This window comes from Nipponia nippon, unplaced genomic scaffold (genome assembly GCF_047370975.1).
Source record: "Nipponia nippon isolate SJK-2023a ecotype South Korea unplaced genomic scaffold, ASM4737097v1 scaffold_7, whole genome shotgun sequence".
Classification (NCBI taxonomy): domain Eukaryota; kingdom Metazoa; phylum Chordata; class Aves; order Pelecaniformes; family Threskiornithidae; genus Nipponia; species Nipponia nippon.
The window spans coordinates 45720731-45740680 of NW_028262391.1; the positions used below are offsets into that span (position 1 = coordinate 45720731).

The 19950-nt window shown below is 35.8% G+C and overlaps 1 protein-coding gene across 5 annotated transcripts in view; it reads left to right on the plus strand.

Moving 5' to 3' along the window:
- Positions 1–19950, plus strand: part of CDH8 (cadherin 8) — a 402754-nt gene that overhangs the window by 345106 nt on the left and 37698 nt on the right. For all 5 annotated transcript variants that reach the window (XM_087739090.1, XM_087739089.1, XM_009465735.2 and 2 more), the window contains one exon: positions 4775–4911. In XM_087739090.1, coding sequence (XP_087595216.1) covers positions 4775–4911 — 137 coding nt within the window. The remainder of the gene's footprint in view (positions 1–4774; positions 4912–19950) is intronic.

The following is a 19950-nucleotide window of genomic DNA, read 5'->3' on the forward strand; positions in this document are numbered from 1 at the left end:
TTAAAAATTTGAAAAACAGAATTAAAACATTCTGTTCTGAAAATAGTGGACTGTTTTAATACTGCCTGGCCATTTTCAAATGTATTTTTTTCTTTAAAACAGAATTTTAGGAGACAACAACCAATTGCATTTGAAGGAAATTATATTTTTCAATAGATATCTGTTCTATCAATATTATGGTTAGACAGAGCTTTTGTGTACATTTGTTATAAAAACCCTAGCAACATGAACGAAAATATGAATCACCTTAGGTGCTACCAATACCACATCTGCTGCACGTTAGTCTTATACACAAAGGCTCAGTAAACTCAGAGTACTGCAGTACCATAAATGAAATAAAACTTGGATATCTCTAAATATGGAAATAGTCTGATAATTGAGTCATGAGACAAAACACTAAAGAATTTAGAAAAGTTATTATAGAAAACAACCTGGAAAGAAACTTCTCCTGTGTTTTCTTTTTTTTTTTTTTTTTTTTTTAAAAGTTTAATCTCCTTTCTATCCAATACAACGGTACTTTGTTTTTTACACTTCCTTAAAAGAGATGAAACATATTCTCTGATCTTTACATCACTTGATCTCAAAGGTATGAAGGCTATCATAGATTTACAAGCAGGTGTGTAGATGGGTTACCCGTCTGGTTCTGAATGTGCCCCCTTATGGAAATACCTGAAGAGGGTTATTTAGCAATGCCTTGTGTCAAATATGGAATTTTGGCAGTGGTTATTAGTCTGAAATCTATGTATCGGCCAAAGAAATTTAGACACCTTTAGACAGATGAGCCTAAAGGATGCATATGTTGTATGGGACTTTTCTCGTTGCTGTTGAGCCCTAATTGTGGATAAGCAAAGGCATCTTTGAATGGCTAAGTGATAATATGATACTTGGCTGAATTATGCTTTCATCATGCATTTCTCCAATGAATATGAACTATCTCTTCTTATCGGTTGTTAGCTTAGTCTAACTATATAATATCTTTCATAACCCAGTATTTTTAAAATGAGCAGCAGAATTTCTCTTTTATCTTTATTTGCTATTCTGCTGTGCGTGTTGCTTAAGGGCCTGTCTCACTTTTAAGCCTGATGGTGAAAAGGATTTACGAATTTGGCTAATAATTGTAAACACGGTCAGTAGTTTGTCTTATTCTAGCCTAGTCATTTCAGAAGCATGTGTCAGTGGCTCACATCTTACCATATCTAGACTGCATGCATCTCTCTTGGGAAAGGGACCCAGTGAATTCAGGTAAGCTAGTTGTAAGGCTTTACTGTAGTTATTTAGTAAGGGTGGCACATTCTGGCTTATAGTATAATTAGGCTTGAAAGATCATTATCTATTAGCGTACAAATCTATTGATTCCAGTAGTACTTATTTGGTGTTTCTGTTGTTATTTTATAACCATGGTCTATTTATCTGCAGTAAATTATCTTGGATAAAGCATGATACAAGTGCATAGAAAAAAGCATGGGTAATAATCTTTCTTCCTATACTGTATCTGCCCTCCTATAAATCACTGCCCTTCAGTGTCTTTCTCCGTGGAGAGATAAGCTTCACTGTGGCAGGTTTTCCCCGTTCATATCGACAGAGATTTCATCTTTGGCAGCAGTTGATCATTTTCTTAATTCACAGGAGGCCTTAAAAACCTAGATACTATTATTTTCTGCCTCCCTTATGGTGCAGCTGTTTATCTGTCACTAAGTAGCATGTCCGATCTGCCTGGCATTAATAAACAATGGCGATTTACCACTGATGGGGTATCAGTACTGTGATTCAAATCTCAGCAGGTGCAGCAAAAAAGGATTTCTGCTCTTGTTTACATTGGTGCAAATAAAGAATAGATGGAATTAAGTCATAACAGCAATAACAGTAGTGCAGGGGCAGGCCTGAGAATCATTTTAAGTCTTCTGTTAAACCACTATGGGGTTGTTCCTATAATTGCCATAGCAGACCCGTAAACTAACCAAAACTTTCCAATAACCTGTGCTGGGTTTATGGCAATTTCAAAAGATATTATTTCCCAAGATATTCTTTTCTCATTTTTAGAAAAATATATGTTTTATGTATAGCTTATGGATCTGACAACTCATTCCCATTGAAAAGAGTTACAATACCATTATCGTGAAAAGGAAACTGCAAATGTACTATTAGTTTTCCTCGGTTTACGACACTGCAGATTTTATTTTTTAGTTTTGTACCAAATATTCATCAAATTAAAATCAGGAGAGGGTTTTACCTCTTTGTAGAGCCATGTAACTTATGTTAAAAATGTTCCACTTTGAATGCTGGTTTTGCATTGTGAATAAGTACTGTTGGGATGAGGTGAAATGCAATATAATAAACTCACAGATGTTACGCTCCCAGTTTTATAACTTCAAAAAATGTACTGCAGGAAGACTGTGAATGGAAGTTTAAAAAAGGATTGATCCTTAGAGAAAAACTGTGTCTTATCTCAGTGGAATTTATGTCAAGCCCAGGTCAACTAAACATTAAACAGCATATAAGCATTTCATATTTTATTTCTTTTGTGGACTGTAAAAATTTCATAAATGTTTGATATCAGCAGAGTTCTTTCTGCATCATTACATGAACATCAAGAATTAAAAGCTAGTTTTAAGTGATGACATCTTAAAAATATTATCTTGATTGCTATCTTTCTTGTATTTTCTTGAGTGAAATCTTAAACCCGTGAAAGTCTGCAAGATGTTTTTTACTAACCTCACTAGTACCAGAATTTTACTTCTAATACTTTAATTGGAACTAGGGAGACATCAAAATAAAGTTAAGATACATTTTCAGAAATGATTGCCTGAAGTTAGGCACCTACAGCTTTATTCTTCCACACAAGTGACCTGATTTTCAGAGTTGCTGAGGATAGTACAATTCCCATTAAACCATTGAGAACTGAGTATGTGGAGCTCACTAGAAAATCAGTTTACTTGAATGTCCAAATATAGATGCACATGCCTAGCTTTAGGCACATATATTTTGAATTTTACTTCATATTTTTTCTGGTACTCTTCTTAACGAAACTACTCATTTAATGTGAGTAAAACTAGTTCTTCTCAGAGTTTAAAAACAGAAAACTTAAATGTCTAACAAATCCCGTTTCTTAGTTAAACAGGGGTTTTCACTCTTAAGTCCATTAGTTGTTAAGTACTTTCCCAGTGTGATCATGCCTTGATCTTCAGTAACACAGTCGTTAAACATTTAAACATTAAGATTTTGATAAATCTTCGTAATTTAAAATGAGTTTTTTGAAAGTGAATTGTACCTTACCGAATGCATTGCACAAGCAATCTAATTGCAGTGTATCTTTCATTCTAAATGCGAAAATATCTGACAGTAAAATAAAAAATGGTGAACACCATAATCCTAAGCTTTGAAATCAGATCCTAATGCTATGTCTATCAAAATCAGTTGTGTTACTCTGGAATGAGCTTGAGTTCATCAGAATATGTTTATTGTAGCATATAAAGGAACCTCTGAATCAGAACTTTTTTTGGAAATTGCTTATGATAAAGCATAAACCAGAATGGAATAACTGATTTTCAGATAACTGTGCCATTGTCACTGTAGCAAAATATGCTCTTGTTCTTTTATCAGTGAATTTAACAGCATATTTGCAAAAAGTAGAAACGTAATGAGAAATGAACAGGCTGAGTCACTTTTCTGACCACTATATAGTGTAATCCAGTCTGATACTGTATCCTAAGTCACCCTATTATGCCCAGATATAATGCAGAACAGATGTAAAAATTGTCAGTGCGTGTTGTTAGGTTCTGTAATACATAGGCACAAAGGCTTAAAAGGCTTTTATATAAATCCACAATTAGGATTCAGTAAAACCCCTTGAAGTCAATTTTTGTTGAACCATATCAATAGTTTATCACTAAACGCTCTCATTTCGTACCTTTCCTGTCAAAAAATTGGAAGGCTTAATTTTGTGATTTAGTTTCTTTTTGCGAACAATACATTAATAAAACAACTCTGAGAAAATGGAAAAACATAACATCTTTCCTGGAGATCCTGTTCTGAGCTTTAAATCATCATCCTGCTTAATGCACTGTTGGAGCAATCTACTGCAGCTCGCTCCTGTTGTCAGACTGGCTCTGGTTGGGCTGCATAATTTACCTGGGCATTCACATTTGCAAACTCTGACTACTTGTCAGATGAAACTTGTTTTGTTAAAAATCAGTGATGTCAATCCATGAAACAATCAGTCCTTCAGTGTTTGAAGTGTTTTATAGGAAACTGGTGATTCACTAGCTACATTCTGCCCACGGAGCTGCTTGAACCATAACCAAATAATATGCTTGGTGAATAGTTCATGCTTCATTAATCTGAAATTTATTGGTTAAAATAATGTTATTCAGCCTTTTTAAAAATAACCATGAAGCCCACCATTTTTGTGTGCTTAATACATTACTGTTGAAATTATCATCGGTTACTGTGAAATACCATAGAAACTGTCTAATAAATGTGATGGATTGTGTAATTAACTCTTGATCAGCACCGTTTTTCAAAGATGTTACCCAGTGAACCTGAGGGCATTTTATGACCTTCACACTGGGTATACAGCTAATTACTCCTTGGGCAATAATTATTAAGTTTTTGTAGTCTCAGTTTGTCATTTTGTCTTATAAATTATTATGCTATTGAGCTTCTCGATCCATTTGGCTATAAAACTGCAGCTCTCAGAGGGCTCCCTAAATTGTCTTGTGATTGTATGGATTACACCAACTTCATTAAGTAGATTACAGGGATGTCTGTTTTGTAGGTTTTCCATTGATCGGCATACTGACCTTGAGAGACAGTTCAACATTAACGCAGAAGATGGGAAAATAACTTTGGCAACACCACTGGACAGAGAAACAAATATGTGGCACAACATAACTATTGTAGCTACTGAAACTAGTAAGTATTTGGGTTTAGAATTAATTTTAACAGCGTGTGCAGTGGAAACTGTATATAATTCAGTAAAAAGTAAAACACGTTGGATTTTTAAAGTACAGAATTTTTGAAAGAAAACGTCATTTCTGCTGAAGTTCCATTTCTTTTAGTTTTCAAAACTGTATTTTTTCAGTGAATACAGTAGTATAGATTTTGAAGAGATACATGAGTGCATTTGTACAGAGCATATAGGGTATATGTAAAAAAATGTTTAAAAAAACCCAAAACCAAAGCCTTATATTGTTAGTTGTATTAAGACAGGAAAAATAAAGCTTTGCTATTATAGAAGTAAATTGCAGACTCAACCCAGAAGTTCTTAACGCTGACTGATATTATGTTTCAGTACCATAAATGATTAAGCACATGGGTAATGTTGCATGAAGGTAGTCCTATTTGATACATATGAATAAATTTACTCATATACAACTATAGATCAGAACATGGATTGTTCAGATCCACAAATCTATGGTGACTGATCTGTGCACCGAAGTCATTGGGAGCCAGGAGTGTCACCCTATCTGGGAATATGGGTCCTAGATTTTAATCAAGAAGAATTCTTGATTAGTTTGGAATTGTAAGTGCTGCTGACAGGATCACATATGACAATATAATTTATTATTCATATTAGCACTGTATTTTAGGCTATACATTTCACATGGACATGTTGCAGCAAAAGAACAGATTCAGAACGTAGGTCTGTCACCCCATATCGTTGTCTTAACTAAAACACAAACTATGAAAATGTTTCTGCTGATGTGTCTGTTCTGCAGTCAGTGGTATGCATAATTCCCATACGCGCATACACACTTGACACGTCGTTGTAAGAATATTTGTTGTCAGAGCCTGATGATCAGTGCTGCTAATTCTTGCGTGTAGAAAGTAGGGTGATGTTAATGCTTGCTTTTCCCCCAGAGTATCTTTTCTAAAGGATATAGTATTATGATACAGAACTTTTAATGCTCAGTTTCATAATACTGTAGCTATGAACATAATGAATGGGAGGATAAAATACGCTTATTTGGCCCATTTTTTTGGTGGTACTTGTTTTCAAAACCAAACATGTTAGGAATCTGTGACAGGGAACTGAAATGGCATACATAAATGAGAAAGATAGGTCCGAGTATAAACTAAGCTCTCAGCTTACAACCCGTGTAAACTGTATTCCTGTGACCTCCCTTAATAATTTGTGTGTGTCACTGCCAGAAGTGCAGTAGTGCCAACAGTGCCCTGTTAATTACTGTTACATCTCGCAGGCAAACACTACTGATAAGTTAGCAAGAATACTTTCTGCTTGCAGGAAACCCAAGCCGACACACGGAATCAAACTACATAAGGAAAGAAAGTAAGCTCTGGTTTCATAGGGCATATTTTGTCCAGGTTAATATCAAACCAGTTACTAATTTTGATGTTTTTAAAGGAGAAAGATATAAAATTTCCATACCAATTTTCTCAAGACATGAGGAATGTCAGATCATGAGATTTACCAATGGCATGGAAAGCAGAATTATTAGTTTGTGATCCATAGTTTTCAGATATTGATATAGTAAGATGTAAAGAGAAGTAATTTTACATTTTGTTTCCTCCAAAAAGTCAAAAAAGAACAAAATAAAAAGAATAATTTTTCAAGAAACTCCTCCAATTAATTTTTTTATCTCCCTTATATGTGTGTGTCAGAGCAAAGTTACCAGAAGTGCACTTTACTAAGCCACATCAGAATCAAATCTGCCTTTTGCATCTTCAGATTTTTGAAACATAATTATACTCAAAAATTTTGTAAGAAATCAGCCTTGTCATTAGACTTCATGGGAGCCTCAGCGTCTATCACTGTTGTAAAATTGCCTCTTATCAGACTGGCTATGAAAATAATAATGCCAATCTTGTTCTAAGCATTTGTGTTCCTGCTGATGGCTTATTTTCGCATTCCTAATAAAATTATTTGACATTTACAAAAAACAAGAGTTTAATTTCATAGGCTACTATCTTTGCTTATTTAAGAGAAATTATTTTTAAACTCCTCATGCAGAAACTAAATGTGTTCATAGAACTGTCATGCAGGGTAAAATGGGCATTTTTAGATTCTTTTCCAACACAGTAATAAGCAAAATCTCTGTTACAAAATAAGAGAAATCTGTTAGAGGCAGGCACAAGCAACAAATGAAAACACAAAGTGTGTCATTACAATGCTTTCACTGACAGTAATATTAATGGACTGCTGATCTCTCCCATAAAAGTAAACATGTCAGCATCATTTGTACAGGAGCATTTTCTCTTCCTTGGCTAGCTGCTTTCCAGATTCAGTTCAAGGCTCACCTCTTCCTGTGGGGCAATGATCAGACCATTGCATTGCCATTACACTTGCTTACTAATTATAAGCCATGATATTGTTTTTTTCTTCTTGATTCCCAGCATGGTACATCCTAAATATACCTTGATGTATCAACACTTTCATAGATAAACACCAAGTATTGCCAAAACATAAATCACTATTTCAGAACTTCGTGCTGGTAAGTTACCTGCAGCTAAATTTGTGCTTTAAGCACAGGTAATTTTTGGCAGTTTTCTGCTGTCACTGTGACAAAGTCATTCTTTTGTATCATCCCTCAGTCACTTTCTCAGGCGGGAATGTCCCAAGACAAGATTGGTCTGGCTGAATTGAGCATAACTACTTCTGCATTTTCACCTGGCTTGAGGATGAAGATTTTTAGATTCAGACTGGCTGAGCTCTTTGAAAGCAATCAGATTTAGAATGTGTGTGGATAATTTTAAACATGCTACTTCTTCTTAATCTGAGTGCCCCAAAATGTGAACTTAACCCTTTCATCTCTAGCAAAACTAGGAGTAGAAACACAAAAGCATGAGCCAGTGAGGACTGTGGCTCTTTTCTGTAAGTACGTAACAGGCAAAAGACTAGTTTGGGGTTTTTTTAGAAGGAGGACATTTTCTTTTCCTATTCATAGACAAGTGTCTGCGTGGTTCTAATTCAGAACAAATTCATGCCATTGGTGACAAATAGTATTACCATCATATTCTGAGACTTATGCAAAGTGAGACATTTTGGAGGGTGACATTGCCCTCCTTTCACTTTTCCATCACTAGCAGACTCCTTCCAGCCTCTGTGAAGGAGTCTCTGTTGTCTGCAGCCTTTCTTCTCATGTGGTTAAACTAGCCAGACAGACTAAGGAGAAGTTGCCTTGAGTGGCTCTCCCTCAGACAGTTGCCCAAACTTTTGTATTGCCTTTATGTTCTGGTTCTTAAAATATGTAGACAAGTTGCATATAGTTTTATGCCTCTTGTTTAAATCACAGTAACTATGTAGCATACTGGTTGCATGCCCCCTAGAGATAATTCTTCAAATATCTCATCCATCTGAATCTTTTTTTGGTTACTAAAGATGAAACAATGTAAAGAGCGATCAGTGAAAAAGACTGGACTGAAAGTGATAGACATGGTACAGGTGATATTTAGGTGACAGTTTCAGTATTTCAGATTTATTTACACATTTTCCATGAATTTAGTGAAAAAACAGTAGATAAATTCCTTCTGCAGCTTTGATCCTCTCAACTGCTACCTTTAAATCTGTCTACTCTTAAATGTTCCATTCCTTTTGCACATTTTTTTTCTGTTGTATGATTTCTTATACTTCTTTCTTATATTGTCAAATTAAATTTTGCTCCTTTGTTGTTCAACTTTTTTCGTCTCTGGTCATGTATTGACTCCTCTATGTTGATGAATTCTGTTACGTGGATTTTTAAGAGAAGAGAGTATTGCAAAGAACTTTGACCTCTTTGAAAGATCACTCTGAAATACAGGCTGAGGGTTTGCAGCAGAAATATATGTGTTAACACTCACGGCAAGAGAGATACTGAAAGTTACTGCACCTATGAATTGGTTTTTAAATTTTCTTTCTACATTGCCATACCTCCAATTTTACTCTGCTGAATGAGTCTGGAGCAGGAACATCTAGAGGAAGCAGGCTCAGTATCAAAATGACCTTTCCCTGAGAACATGCCTTGTGGTCTGTGGATGTAAAAGGTGAACTTTGTTTTCTGTCACTGACTCTGGACTTCAAATACCGGACTAATGAGATTTCTCATTGTTTTGTTGTGTGGTTGAGACTTACGTGAGCTTAAAGTTGTATTCCAAGGTTGGGAGGTTTATTTGAGCTAGATGCTTGAGAGATGGATAGAGCCTTGCTTTGTAAGGCAGGGCTGATTATGCTGCTCGTATGTTTGGGCTCTCTGGAGCTATGCCCTGAACAGGAAAGGAATCTGGGGGCATATGCAAGTATTGTCTGAGAGCCTGAATTGCAGTGCAGTAAGAACGAATGATTAACTTACAGGCGTTTCTTTTGGTGCATCTTTTTTTATATGTACAAAGGCTCATCACATCTTTGGTTCTTTGGTACTTTTTTGAAATGGAATTTTCTGCCATTCAGTAAAATCTAGTAAAGTCAGGATCCTAATAGTCATATGTGATCCCATTCATCTGAACACACAAATACATTTTTTAGTTTGTATAAAAGTTACAATATATAACTATATGTAGAGATAACTACTGTTCACATCGGCATGCTTGTGTTGTTTCCATTCACTGGCTAGCTGGGCAGTGAAGCAGAGCAGAGTGCAGGCTGGGCTAACGTCCTCAGTATTCTCTCAGTTTCTTGTACAGGTTTTGCAGTACTTGCCAAGTTATGTGTTGTCAATGCTACTCAGCTACTAAAAGAAAATCAAACAGCCATGATTTATTTATTAGAACATTTTTGCTACAGTTTGCACAGATTCTGAGTGGAGTTCAGAATCACTGATCATTCAAGCTATCAGATTGTCATACATGAATAAGGCATATAATAATTAAAAACTATCTTTCTGCCTCTAGCTCCATGGATTTCCATTTCCATCTTCTAATGGCGGTAACAGCCACAATGCAGTTATTTCCCTAGCATCCTCACTGTGTGTCTCATTAATACCAAGGAAATGCCCTGTACTTCAGTCATTGCTGGTTAATTGATATAACGAAAGCAGTAATAAATGGAGAACTAATGCAGTTTGAAACCAAAGCGAAGACTTATCTCAGAGAAGCTGTTTTAACTTAGGCAAGGAAGTGTATTAGTAACGTAATTTAACTGCACAACATTCTTCCAATTTAAATATGAATATCCTGATATTTGCATACTGATCTCTCCTAAACTGTAGCTGAGATCTGCTTGAGATACAGGATTCTAGTGAATTCTTTGAAAACAAAAAGTATACTATAATGCATTCACTATTAGCAATGCTTATCTGGAATTCTCTTTCAAAAAAGTGAGGTAATCCTTTTCTCAAGACTATGTGTATTACATAGCAGAAATTCATTGAATGATACCATAGATTTCAACAAGAAAAAACTTCTGAACATGTTCCAGTTGGCAGCCTCTGAGATTTGTGAAAAACACACCAACAAATAACAGAAGCCATGGCTCATAAACTTTAAAGACAAGTAAATGATGATCCCTTTAAAGTTCCCAAGCTTTCGTTCACATCGAGTGGGCTACTCAAGGTTTAGATTTTCTTCCTAGCCTTCTTATGAGCATGTGGAGCACTGGATTTCTCGGACTGCATTCAGGTCAAATCTCAGTTACCATTTGTGAGGTACTACTGTGAGCATATTCAAGCATAGACAGGTTCTTTTATAATTAGTATAGGCTCAAGCCTTTCCAGACATGGTGGGAAACACAGAGATGAAGCGTGCAGCCGTTTGCTCTGTTGCATCAGATTACAAGAAGGCTTTTCTAAAACCTCTTGCTCTTCTCACACTCTGTGCATCACATGCACAGACATGCAACAAATCAGTCCGCTGGGGAATTCCAAAGCCAGTGCTGGACTGCCTGGGAGACGGTGTTTCTTAGCCTAAAGCAATGCTTTTAGCCAAGTTTTAAATCTCTGAATGATGGGTTTTAATGGAATTTCTGTTTTCCTTGTTCTCCAGGCACTGCAGTCACGGAGCTATTATTTTCATTTTGATTGACTGCTTTATCAAATGATTCTTGGTATTCAGCTTCACTTGCCAAACAAAAAGCATACCAGTGGCTAGCTAAGCCCCCCGTCCAAGTACTTGGCAAAGTACCAGAACTGCCACAACTAGTAGAAATTCTTGTGAATTATTAGTCACAGCAATAGATGAAAATATAGACAAGATCTTGAAATGTAAATGGTGATGTGACCACAATAAATATTTTCCAGGCATAAAGCATAGGAATCTCAAGGACAAAGCTGTGGGCTCTGTCTGACAAAGGTAATTACCCATACCAACTGCATTCTTTAGAAATGAAGAAGCATGAGGCAATTTTATCACCTAATGGAAAAGGGCATAAAGCCAGAAAGACTCTTTATGGTTTACCAAGAATATAAATACAATAATTGAATCATCACCTGGCACATGCTCTACTAAAGTTATCTATATTGTATATTCCTTTAAAAAATACAAGGACACTAATTAAAAAGGAAGAGAGACATAATTACTCTTCGGAATAAGCCTTCGACTACAGTGTACTTTTTAATGCCATGAATACCTTTCCTCATGCTTTCATTTAATTTTATTTAGCCTTTTATTGTAAAAATGACTATAGGCATTATTAGCAATAATTCTAAAATTTTAGGGAGTTACTTTGGTGCATCCTATAATTACCTCTAATTTAGGACTGAGTACATTTCAGTAAGTTTTAGAAAGAGAAGGAAATAAGCCTTTATGGAGGTTTAAACAGGAGAAGCTCAGGAATATTAACCTTTTTCGCTTGACCCTTTTTGCTCTGGCTTAGTGGAACTCAGACTAGATAATCCATCATTTTTGCACAGAAACACAGAATTTAGTAAGGTAGTTTTTACTCATTTGCACATAAATACAGGGTTAGACAGAACTCCATAGATTCCAGTGGGTTGCAGAGCATTTGCCACTGGTCAGTGGAGGGCTGGTATATCACGTATGGCTAGTTTGCAGTTCTCAGCTATGAAAGTGCGTTCAGACATATCACAGGCTTTCCCATTAGTGTTTTTCACAGCTCAAGAGTAGCAGGAGAGGTGATCCACATGGATAATGGCATGGGAGTGGCCATATTATGAGGAAATATGAATGGGAATGGAGTGTACTTATGAAACAATCCCTGTATAAAATGGTCTCAGTAGTTCAGGAGCAAGCATTAAAATTCAGGTATGGGATGCTGAATAGAAATTAGCAACCTCTGATTTCAGAAGAAAGCATGTAAAGCACCTGTGAATAAAGCATCTGAGTAATTCAGTGCAAAAAAAAAAAAAGTCAGAGGAGGTAATAAACATAATTATGGCAAAGAAAAGGAGAGAGATTTGCATGAACAGTCTAACTTCTTTTATTTCTGGTTTCAGGGCATTATAAAGCCAGGCTAGACATCTTAGTTCTAGACTTGCAAATGTTGATTTCACAAAAACATATTGGAATTGAGAACACTGTTCAAAGCTTAAAAGGTTAGGATACTAGGTGGTGTTTTAGACGGGAATAGGGCTTTCTGGGGCACAAAACTGGTAAGGATTCAAGGAAGGAATACAAGGGTCATTAGTGAAAGCGTACTTGACTAATTCATGTGAAGTATGTTTGTTGATTACTTTGAGAAAACTGGAGGCATGGTTAAACTCACAATATACGTATTATATTAGCAAAATGAGTGCATTGTTAAACTGAACAACTAACAATTGGCTATCTGCACTTCGAACATTTGAATTAGAATTTCTGAAGAAAATATGATTAATCTTAAAAATACTGTATAGTATTAATCTAGTTTGATAAGCTGAATTCATCTGCTTCTAAGCAGAATATGACAATCTAAAATCTCCGCTGTTTTTTCTGTAAGGCCTAAGCATGAGAGTAGGTCAGAGTAGAGGTTTGTAACTGAATATCGTTTTAGTCAACCTTCTTTAAGCACATTCCTTTCTAGAATAAAGACTCAGAGTAGCATGCTTTGAGCTTCTAGTAAAGTTGCTGGATAGCAAAGAATGACAGTATTTTCTGGCTGAACACCAGAGGAGAGGATTTTTTAAAGGTACGTACTGATATGCTAGGGAGATCTTTTTGCTTATTGCTGAAGGTATGCAAGTAAGAATGGTTTGATGCTAAACTCCTAGAACCTGATTCAGATCCAGCATATCCAGCAATGTTTTATCTGTGAAGCAAGCATAAGAGTAATTAAATTGCACTGTTAAGAAAATCAGTCCCAGAAAGGAATATGAGCTCTAAAAATAATGACACTGAAATACTTCTGTGATAAATTCTTGTTTAATAAAAATTTTTATTGAAGCATTTTGATGTTTTGTCTATCAGTAAGGGAGGGATTTCATTTGAGCTATTAATTATTTTCCTTCAATCATGAAATAATCTAAAATAAAAAAATCAAAATATTCCAGACATCTTATCCTCAATCAGTCTGCTTATTGTTATTATTATTGCTGCTAGTCATTATAAAATTTCATAGCTAATTATAATTGACAATAAGACCTTGCATATCTAAGTCAATATTTTATAACATTTTAATATGCATGATGTATTAGCATATTAACCATATAATTGCTCTAAAGCGTGGGCCAGATTCTGACTGGTTTATGCTAGCACAACTCCCTTGATTAAGCTGGAATTGAGCAACACGGCAGCAAATCATGCCCCGGTACATTTGCTGTGTCTTAAAACTTTTCTTCAATCAGTTTTCCTCCTGCCTGTTCACTGGTTTATTCTATAAGGCAAATCCTTTTCCGTCACTTAATGGCACCATATTGTTTTCTGGAAATTTTTTCTCATTGATATATTTAGAAATTAAAACCTATAACTTCCTCACAATGATGAAGGCATTACGCTCCCTCAGAAAATCTGGCATCATAATTAGGTTTGTGGTGCTGTGATCCACAAGAAGTAAAGATCCAGTAGCATTTCATCACGCTGTTATTATTGCTAGTGTGTATATGGAACGATGTGGTTCCCTGTCCTTTTCGGTGGTTCCCTGTTTGCCTAACTCTTTTTTCCTTCTTATTGGTAGCTGCCACAAGGAAGTGGAAGAAACTATTTTCAAAAGCTTTTAGTACACTCTGACTTCTGCTACAATGATGGGTCTGTAGAATAGCGCTTCCTAGTTGCAGATGCTTCCAGAGATTACAAATGCTGTTTTGCTATTGCTTATTCTTGAAGTTAGGTATAATTTTTTCCTTTTTTTTTTAGTTTGCATTGATTTTTTTCAAAAAATGTAACTGTATAACTTCAAATATTTCTAGCTGACCTTCTTTAGAGTTTATAAGTCCACTGCTAATAATTGCTAAAACTTAAACCATATTTTTAATTTTTGCACTCGTAACAATTCACCCCAGAAATACGTACCACAGTTTATTTATGAAAGTGATATAACTGCAAACTAGATCCTGACTTGCATCCTTGTTAGAGATAAATAAGGCTCAATAACACAGTACTGTATCAGAAATACAGGTTGTTTTCTGCCTGCGTTTGTTTCAGTTTGGTCTCTGGATAGATGTGTGGGTGGAAGGATGTTGGCAGTGTACTTTTTTAATTTTTTTTTTCCTTAAGGATTTACTTAGGGTCTGTGAATAAAACAGAATTGTTTTCATTGTCATAAACCTGACATGACTATAGCAGCTTCCAATACAACCCGCTCAAGCAGCTATACTAATAATTTCTTTTGAATTATGTATTTGTTTACTCATATTGATGTGTCGCATATATCTTGATTATGTGTCACAAAGAATATAAAGCTCACTGTGGTCAAAATTAGATATGCAGAAGAACAGTCTCTGAGGACATGCTGTTTGCATGCAGAGCTTCTGACAAGAGACAAGTACCTGTAATTGCTACTCAAATATTGAAAAGGTGCTACAGTTTCTGATTACGATGCCCCTTCTAACTCTTTTCAAGCCTCATCCCATCCCTTTGTTCCCCCTACTTTAATACCCCCCCTTCTGTCTCCTAGTGCATATCCCATGCAGTCTAATCACTCTCTTATGCAATAGGTAGGTTACCTGTAATGAGCACTCATGTTACCTAGTACATCTAGTGTCTACTATATCTTCTAGGATTTTCTTTTTGGAGTCCATGAAAATGAAGAGGAAGTGGTGAAACTAAGGTGGATTTTTCAAAGCACAAACCTCATGATTAAAGGGAGACGGCCGTTCAAAGTGATTCATAATAACCAGAAACCCTTGAGTTTCTGGGTGGTTTGGTTTTCGGGAGGGTGGCACGAGGGGTGGGGGTTGCCTATGCTTCCCATTCCTCTCCAGCTCTAAGGTGGATATGAATTATTTTCAGCATCCTCTGCTCCCTCAAGGGCAAAATCACAGCTCACTACCTTGGCCCCTGGTTCTCAATCACATTGCAGCAGCAGCAAACTTTTCCTCTCTTATTGTGCATGGCTAAATTTAAACAGAACAGTGTCTTTTGATTTTCACTTACAACCAGGGTTATGGTATTAGAGAGCCTCTCCACAGCTGTAAACTACATTTGAGGGGATGTTTTGCTTTTCCAATCTAGTTTTGCCTTTCCAAGCCCTTTTGATCTATCTGTGCATTCAGACAAGACAATATCATGCATATAAACCAAACCAAATATGATACTTCTGCAAAAAATTACAAACATTTCCCAGTTTTGCAAATGGATCTTTCAATTCACAGAGGATCAGAGGTAATTACAGGGTAACTATTTGTTAGGTTGCTGAATAACTGTACAGCTTAATGGTATGAAAAATAACAGAGAGGTTGCATTTGAATGTCAAATTATAGCCTGCCCTCAGATAAGCAAAAAGGGGGCTAGCTGATTCCATCAGTATGTATTGTATCTGTATGAAAAGAATATACTTTTTTAGACTGTAGTTTGATTATCAAGTTTTAGAAATCAGTGTTGATGCAGTGATAGGTTAACAGTTGGACTCGATGATCTTAAGGGCCTTTTCCAACCTTAATGATTCTATGATTCTATGATACTTTGAAGTTAACAAAGTACCCGGTTTAAGTCCCTGTTTTAATTTAAATTATATTTACATTTTAAATCTCAAATTATTTTCAATGTGGCAAATAGATAATGTAATATTAAGGACAAGGACTAGATTAAACTTCCAGAATAGAAGAGATCTGACTAACTTCAGTAGAAGCTGAATCAGGCCTTGAAGTGAAAGGGAGAAGTGCGTACCAACATAGTCTGTTGACATTACTTTGCTACTACAATGGCAAGCAAAGAACTCAGTGCAGGGTTAGGTGCAATCTCGCTGATTGTCACTGATTTGGTTGGACTCAATGATCTTAAGGGTCTTTTCCAACCTAAATTGTTCTATGATTAAAAAAAAATCATCCATTTGGTCTTTTTGCAGGCATGTTTCATTTTTCTGCAAATTGTAGGTAATGGATTCAAAATTCATATTGGTTCTGAGCTATATTAAACGATTTTTGTGTCTCGCATGCACTAATGTGAAAAAAAAAAAGAAACCCCCACAGAAAGTGAAAGTGAGTGAAAACTTTGAAGAGAGCCTGAAGAATATGGCTTTATTTAATTAACGTTTTCTGGCATGGCTTGTGCATCTGTCACAGAAATTTTACTATTTCTTTTTTCTTTTGGTATTATCAGCAACGTGAAAGTATAATCTGTCCTTTAGTCCCAAGCTACGCATCTTATATATTGATTACAGGTAGGTATGTGGCCTATCTTAGTCACCTCTTTACAGATGGAGTTGCTGAACTTTGGAAACCTCTTAACTACAAATACAGCTTTGAAGTCAAGGCCTCGAAAATGTAGTCTGTCCTCAGTTTCCCCTCCTCCTTGTCCTCCTTTCCAGGATACGCAGTCGAAATACACTCCTCGCGCTCCACCTGGTTAGCGGGTATGTATGGTTCTTCTGCATTTATCCCTGCCTGTGGAAGCATGCATTTTGCAAGAGTCTGACATCTTTTTCATGGCAATGAGAGGTAGAAAAGTGGACAAAAATTAAGGAGGTGGAAGATGTTGAGCAAGTCCTTGGTTAAACTTGTGACAGTCTATCAGTGAGGAAATAAAAATAGAAGGTAACATAGTTTTGCTCTTGACTTGTTCATCTTTCTTCTGGAGACCATAATAAAATAAACCGACTGATCTACTGAAAGGAGACAAAACTTTTCAACTCTATTATTATTTTTCTCCCAAAGAATGACTTAAGGAACAAACCCGAGAAATATGTTTCACATCTTTTTCTTTCTGCCTCCCTCCCACACACATGTACACGCAGAGACTCGCCACAATCTGTACTCCTCTAACATGTTCCAGTGTGCTGAAATAAATATAAATGGAACATTAATTTTGAAGCAGTGTTTGTTTCTTGTCTTAGCAACTTGTACAGAAGCCTTTCTGCTATGCACTGGTATGTTTATATTATTTTCTAGGTATTCCACAACACTTAGTACTTTCTTATCCTTTAAAAATACAGTTTCAGGGGGATCTAAATCTTCATGATGACCAATCCTGTTTGGTACTTTTTTTTGTTTGGATGCTTGAATTTTATCCTAATTCAGAAATAGCTTATGTTCTGTTATTTTTAACAGAAATATTGCCAATGACTGATGTCTTTCCTGACAATTTCAGAGTCAGTCTCAGGCACTCAGACTCTCTTGAATCAGGTCATTACATAACGTTTCAGACAAATGAACACAGAATTTGCTGCATTATGTGATTTCTATAGTTAAACTTCAACACAAATAAAATTTCAGTTTCACAGTTTCCGTTTCTGAGGATTCTTGAAGTTAGATTTGCCAGTTTTATATGGCAAAAAAATTGTTATAAGCTGTGATGTTATATAGGTAAAGGATTGCACAAAGAAACAACATAAACCCTAAGAGGAGAAATAAACTTGTCCTGCATGTAGATTATCTTAGTAAAGTCACCAGATAAAACCTTGATAAAGTCATGGGGAATGGAACTGTTAAAATACAACTTAATAAGTTTGAAATATAAAGGATGTAAAACAAGTGCTGTTGTTTTTATTAAGTCAGTGCTTCAGACTTTATTTTGATTTCTCTGTTAGAACTAAGACTTCCTCTACTTCTAATTTAAAATATTATTATAGTAGAAATTTCACTGAATCAGAGGAGCATGAAATAGCCATTTCCAAGCCATGTGGTGACAATAATAATAAAAGATGTGTTATTTTCTGGGAGTCTACTTTCTCTTCAGGTACTTAATTTTAGTTAAAATGCAAGACAGCTTATGAGTTTTTAAAGAGAACCTTGAAGAGATTTTGGATGATTTAATTAAATAAAGCAAAACTAGATTAAACTGGATTTCTTTGGGTTAAACAAATGATGAACTTCATTTTGTGCAGCCAATAATTCTCTTTCTTAAAGCCCCCTGCTCTTTAAGACCACTTGTATGTGTGTCTGTCAAGGAAAGACAGTGGAGAAGTGTTTTAAGCATGTTTATGAAGTGTTTCAGTGTTTATGGGAGTTGAATAGCTGTATTATGTTCTGTTAGTTATGGCACAAGACCAAAAATTTCATTCATAAGCTCCAGTTACTCCTAGTATTACTTGCTGCACACAGTAACAATGTTAGCAATGCTTAGTGCTGTGCATTACAAATTTCCAGTGATACACACACATCTCAGATATGTAGGGGTTTTCCAGGAAGGCAGAAATGTGTTGATCACAATAAGAACTAGTCTGGGTCTGTAGCCTCCAATAGTTCAGGTTTGGAGACAGGAAATGGCTTGATAATGGGATTTTTTAAATTTGACTTTGATTACCTCATCTGCCTCTTCATTTTTGTATGAAACTCTGCAGCCTTTTTTAATCCCGAGTAAGTTTCTGTGGGTACGTTACTCAAACATGAGCACCAGCAAGGTGTGTATTTCAAGCATTTAATGTTCCAATAGAATCTTGAGAACGGAGGAGAAAAGCAGAAGAGCTTTTGAGGTGCTTATAATTCTTGTAAACCTTTCAATGTGCATTTCTAAACTCATCTGGACTTTCCAATATTTTTGGAAATTTATTCATTATCACTAGTAAGTTCCACTAGTTATTTTTACATTGAGTCATCTTTTCCTTCTATCTGTCTAGATGTTCCTTTCTCTGTGTGTGTGCTGTGCTCATCTACAGCAGACTGCTGGATCCAAGAACTGTGGGCAGTAATTGAGACTTCAGCAGAGACATAAAAGAGCTGTACTTCTAGGAAATTATGTACACAATTTGCATATGTGTTTCTTACAGATACATGCTGTGCTGTGGCAGTGGTGTCCACAGATGACCAATTGAATGTATTTGAAATTAAAAACTAAATCTTTCTGTGCAGCCTTACTCTGAAAAGAGTTTCAGTAAACTAGACTAGAAGAAATTTTCTCAATATTTTTTAATCTTGCACCTCAGTGTGCTAAATTTTCAAACCAAGCCATTGCTTCTCAAGTGACAGTCCTAATGATATACTTGCATTGCAAAATTCAAGGTAGGTCTTTTTAAACTGTGCATCACAATAAATACAGGTGATGAAGCTTTTACAAATTCAGTTAGTTTCTTAGAGAGAGACTCTCTAACTTTACACTCTTGTATGATTTTGCATAAAATAATGGATTGGAACTTAGCAATCAGTCTTACTATCTACCTGGTACATGCAAAAAGACTCAGTCTCCCTTAATTCTGTTGACTGTGTGATTCATTGGGGAAAAAAAAAACAACCAACAAACCAGATTAAAAAAGCCTGAGTAATTAAAATTCAGTTTTGTCACTAGTTTAGAAAGAACTGACTCTCCATTCATATAAATGAGGAAAAGTTCTGAACATCGAATGCTAATCAGTATGAAGGCCAGCTGTATGAAGGACCGTTGCCCATGCAAACGTGACAGCTTGTGCACTCTGTGGATCAGAGTGGATCCACTTCAGTCACTTTCTACATTTAGTTCAAGGATATTGGGCATCGCTAACAGCGATGGATTTAAACTTGAAAGGGACATCCTCTGTGTACATGTTTCACCACTGAGAAGTTTGCAGACATCAAAGTATGA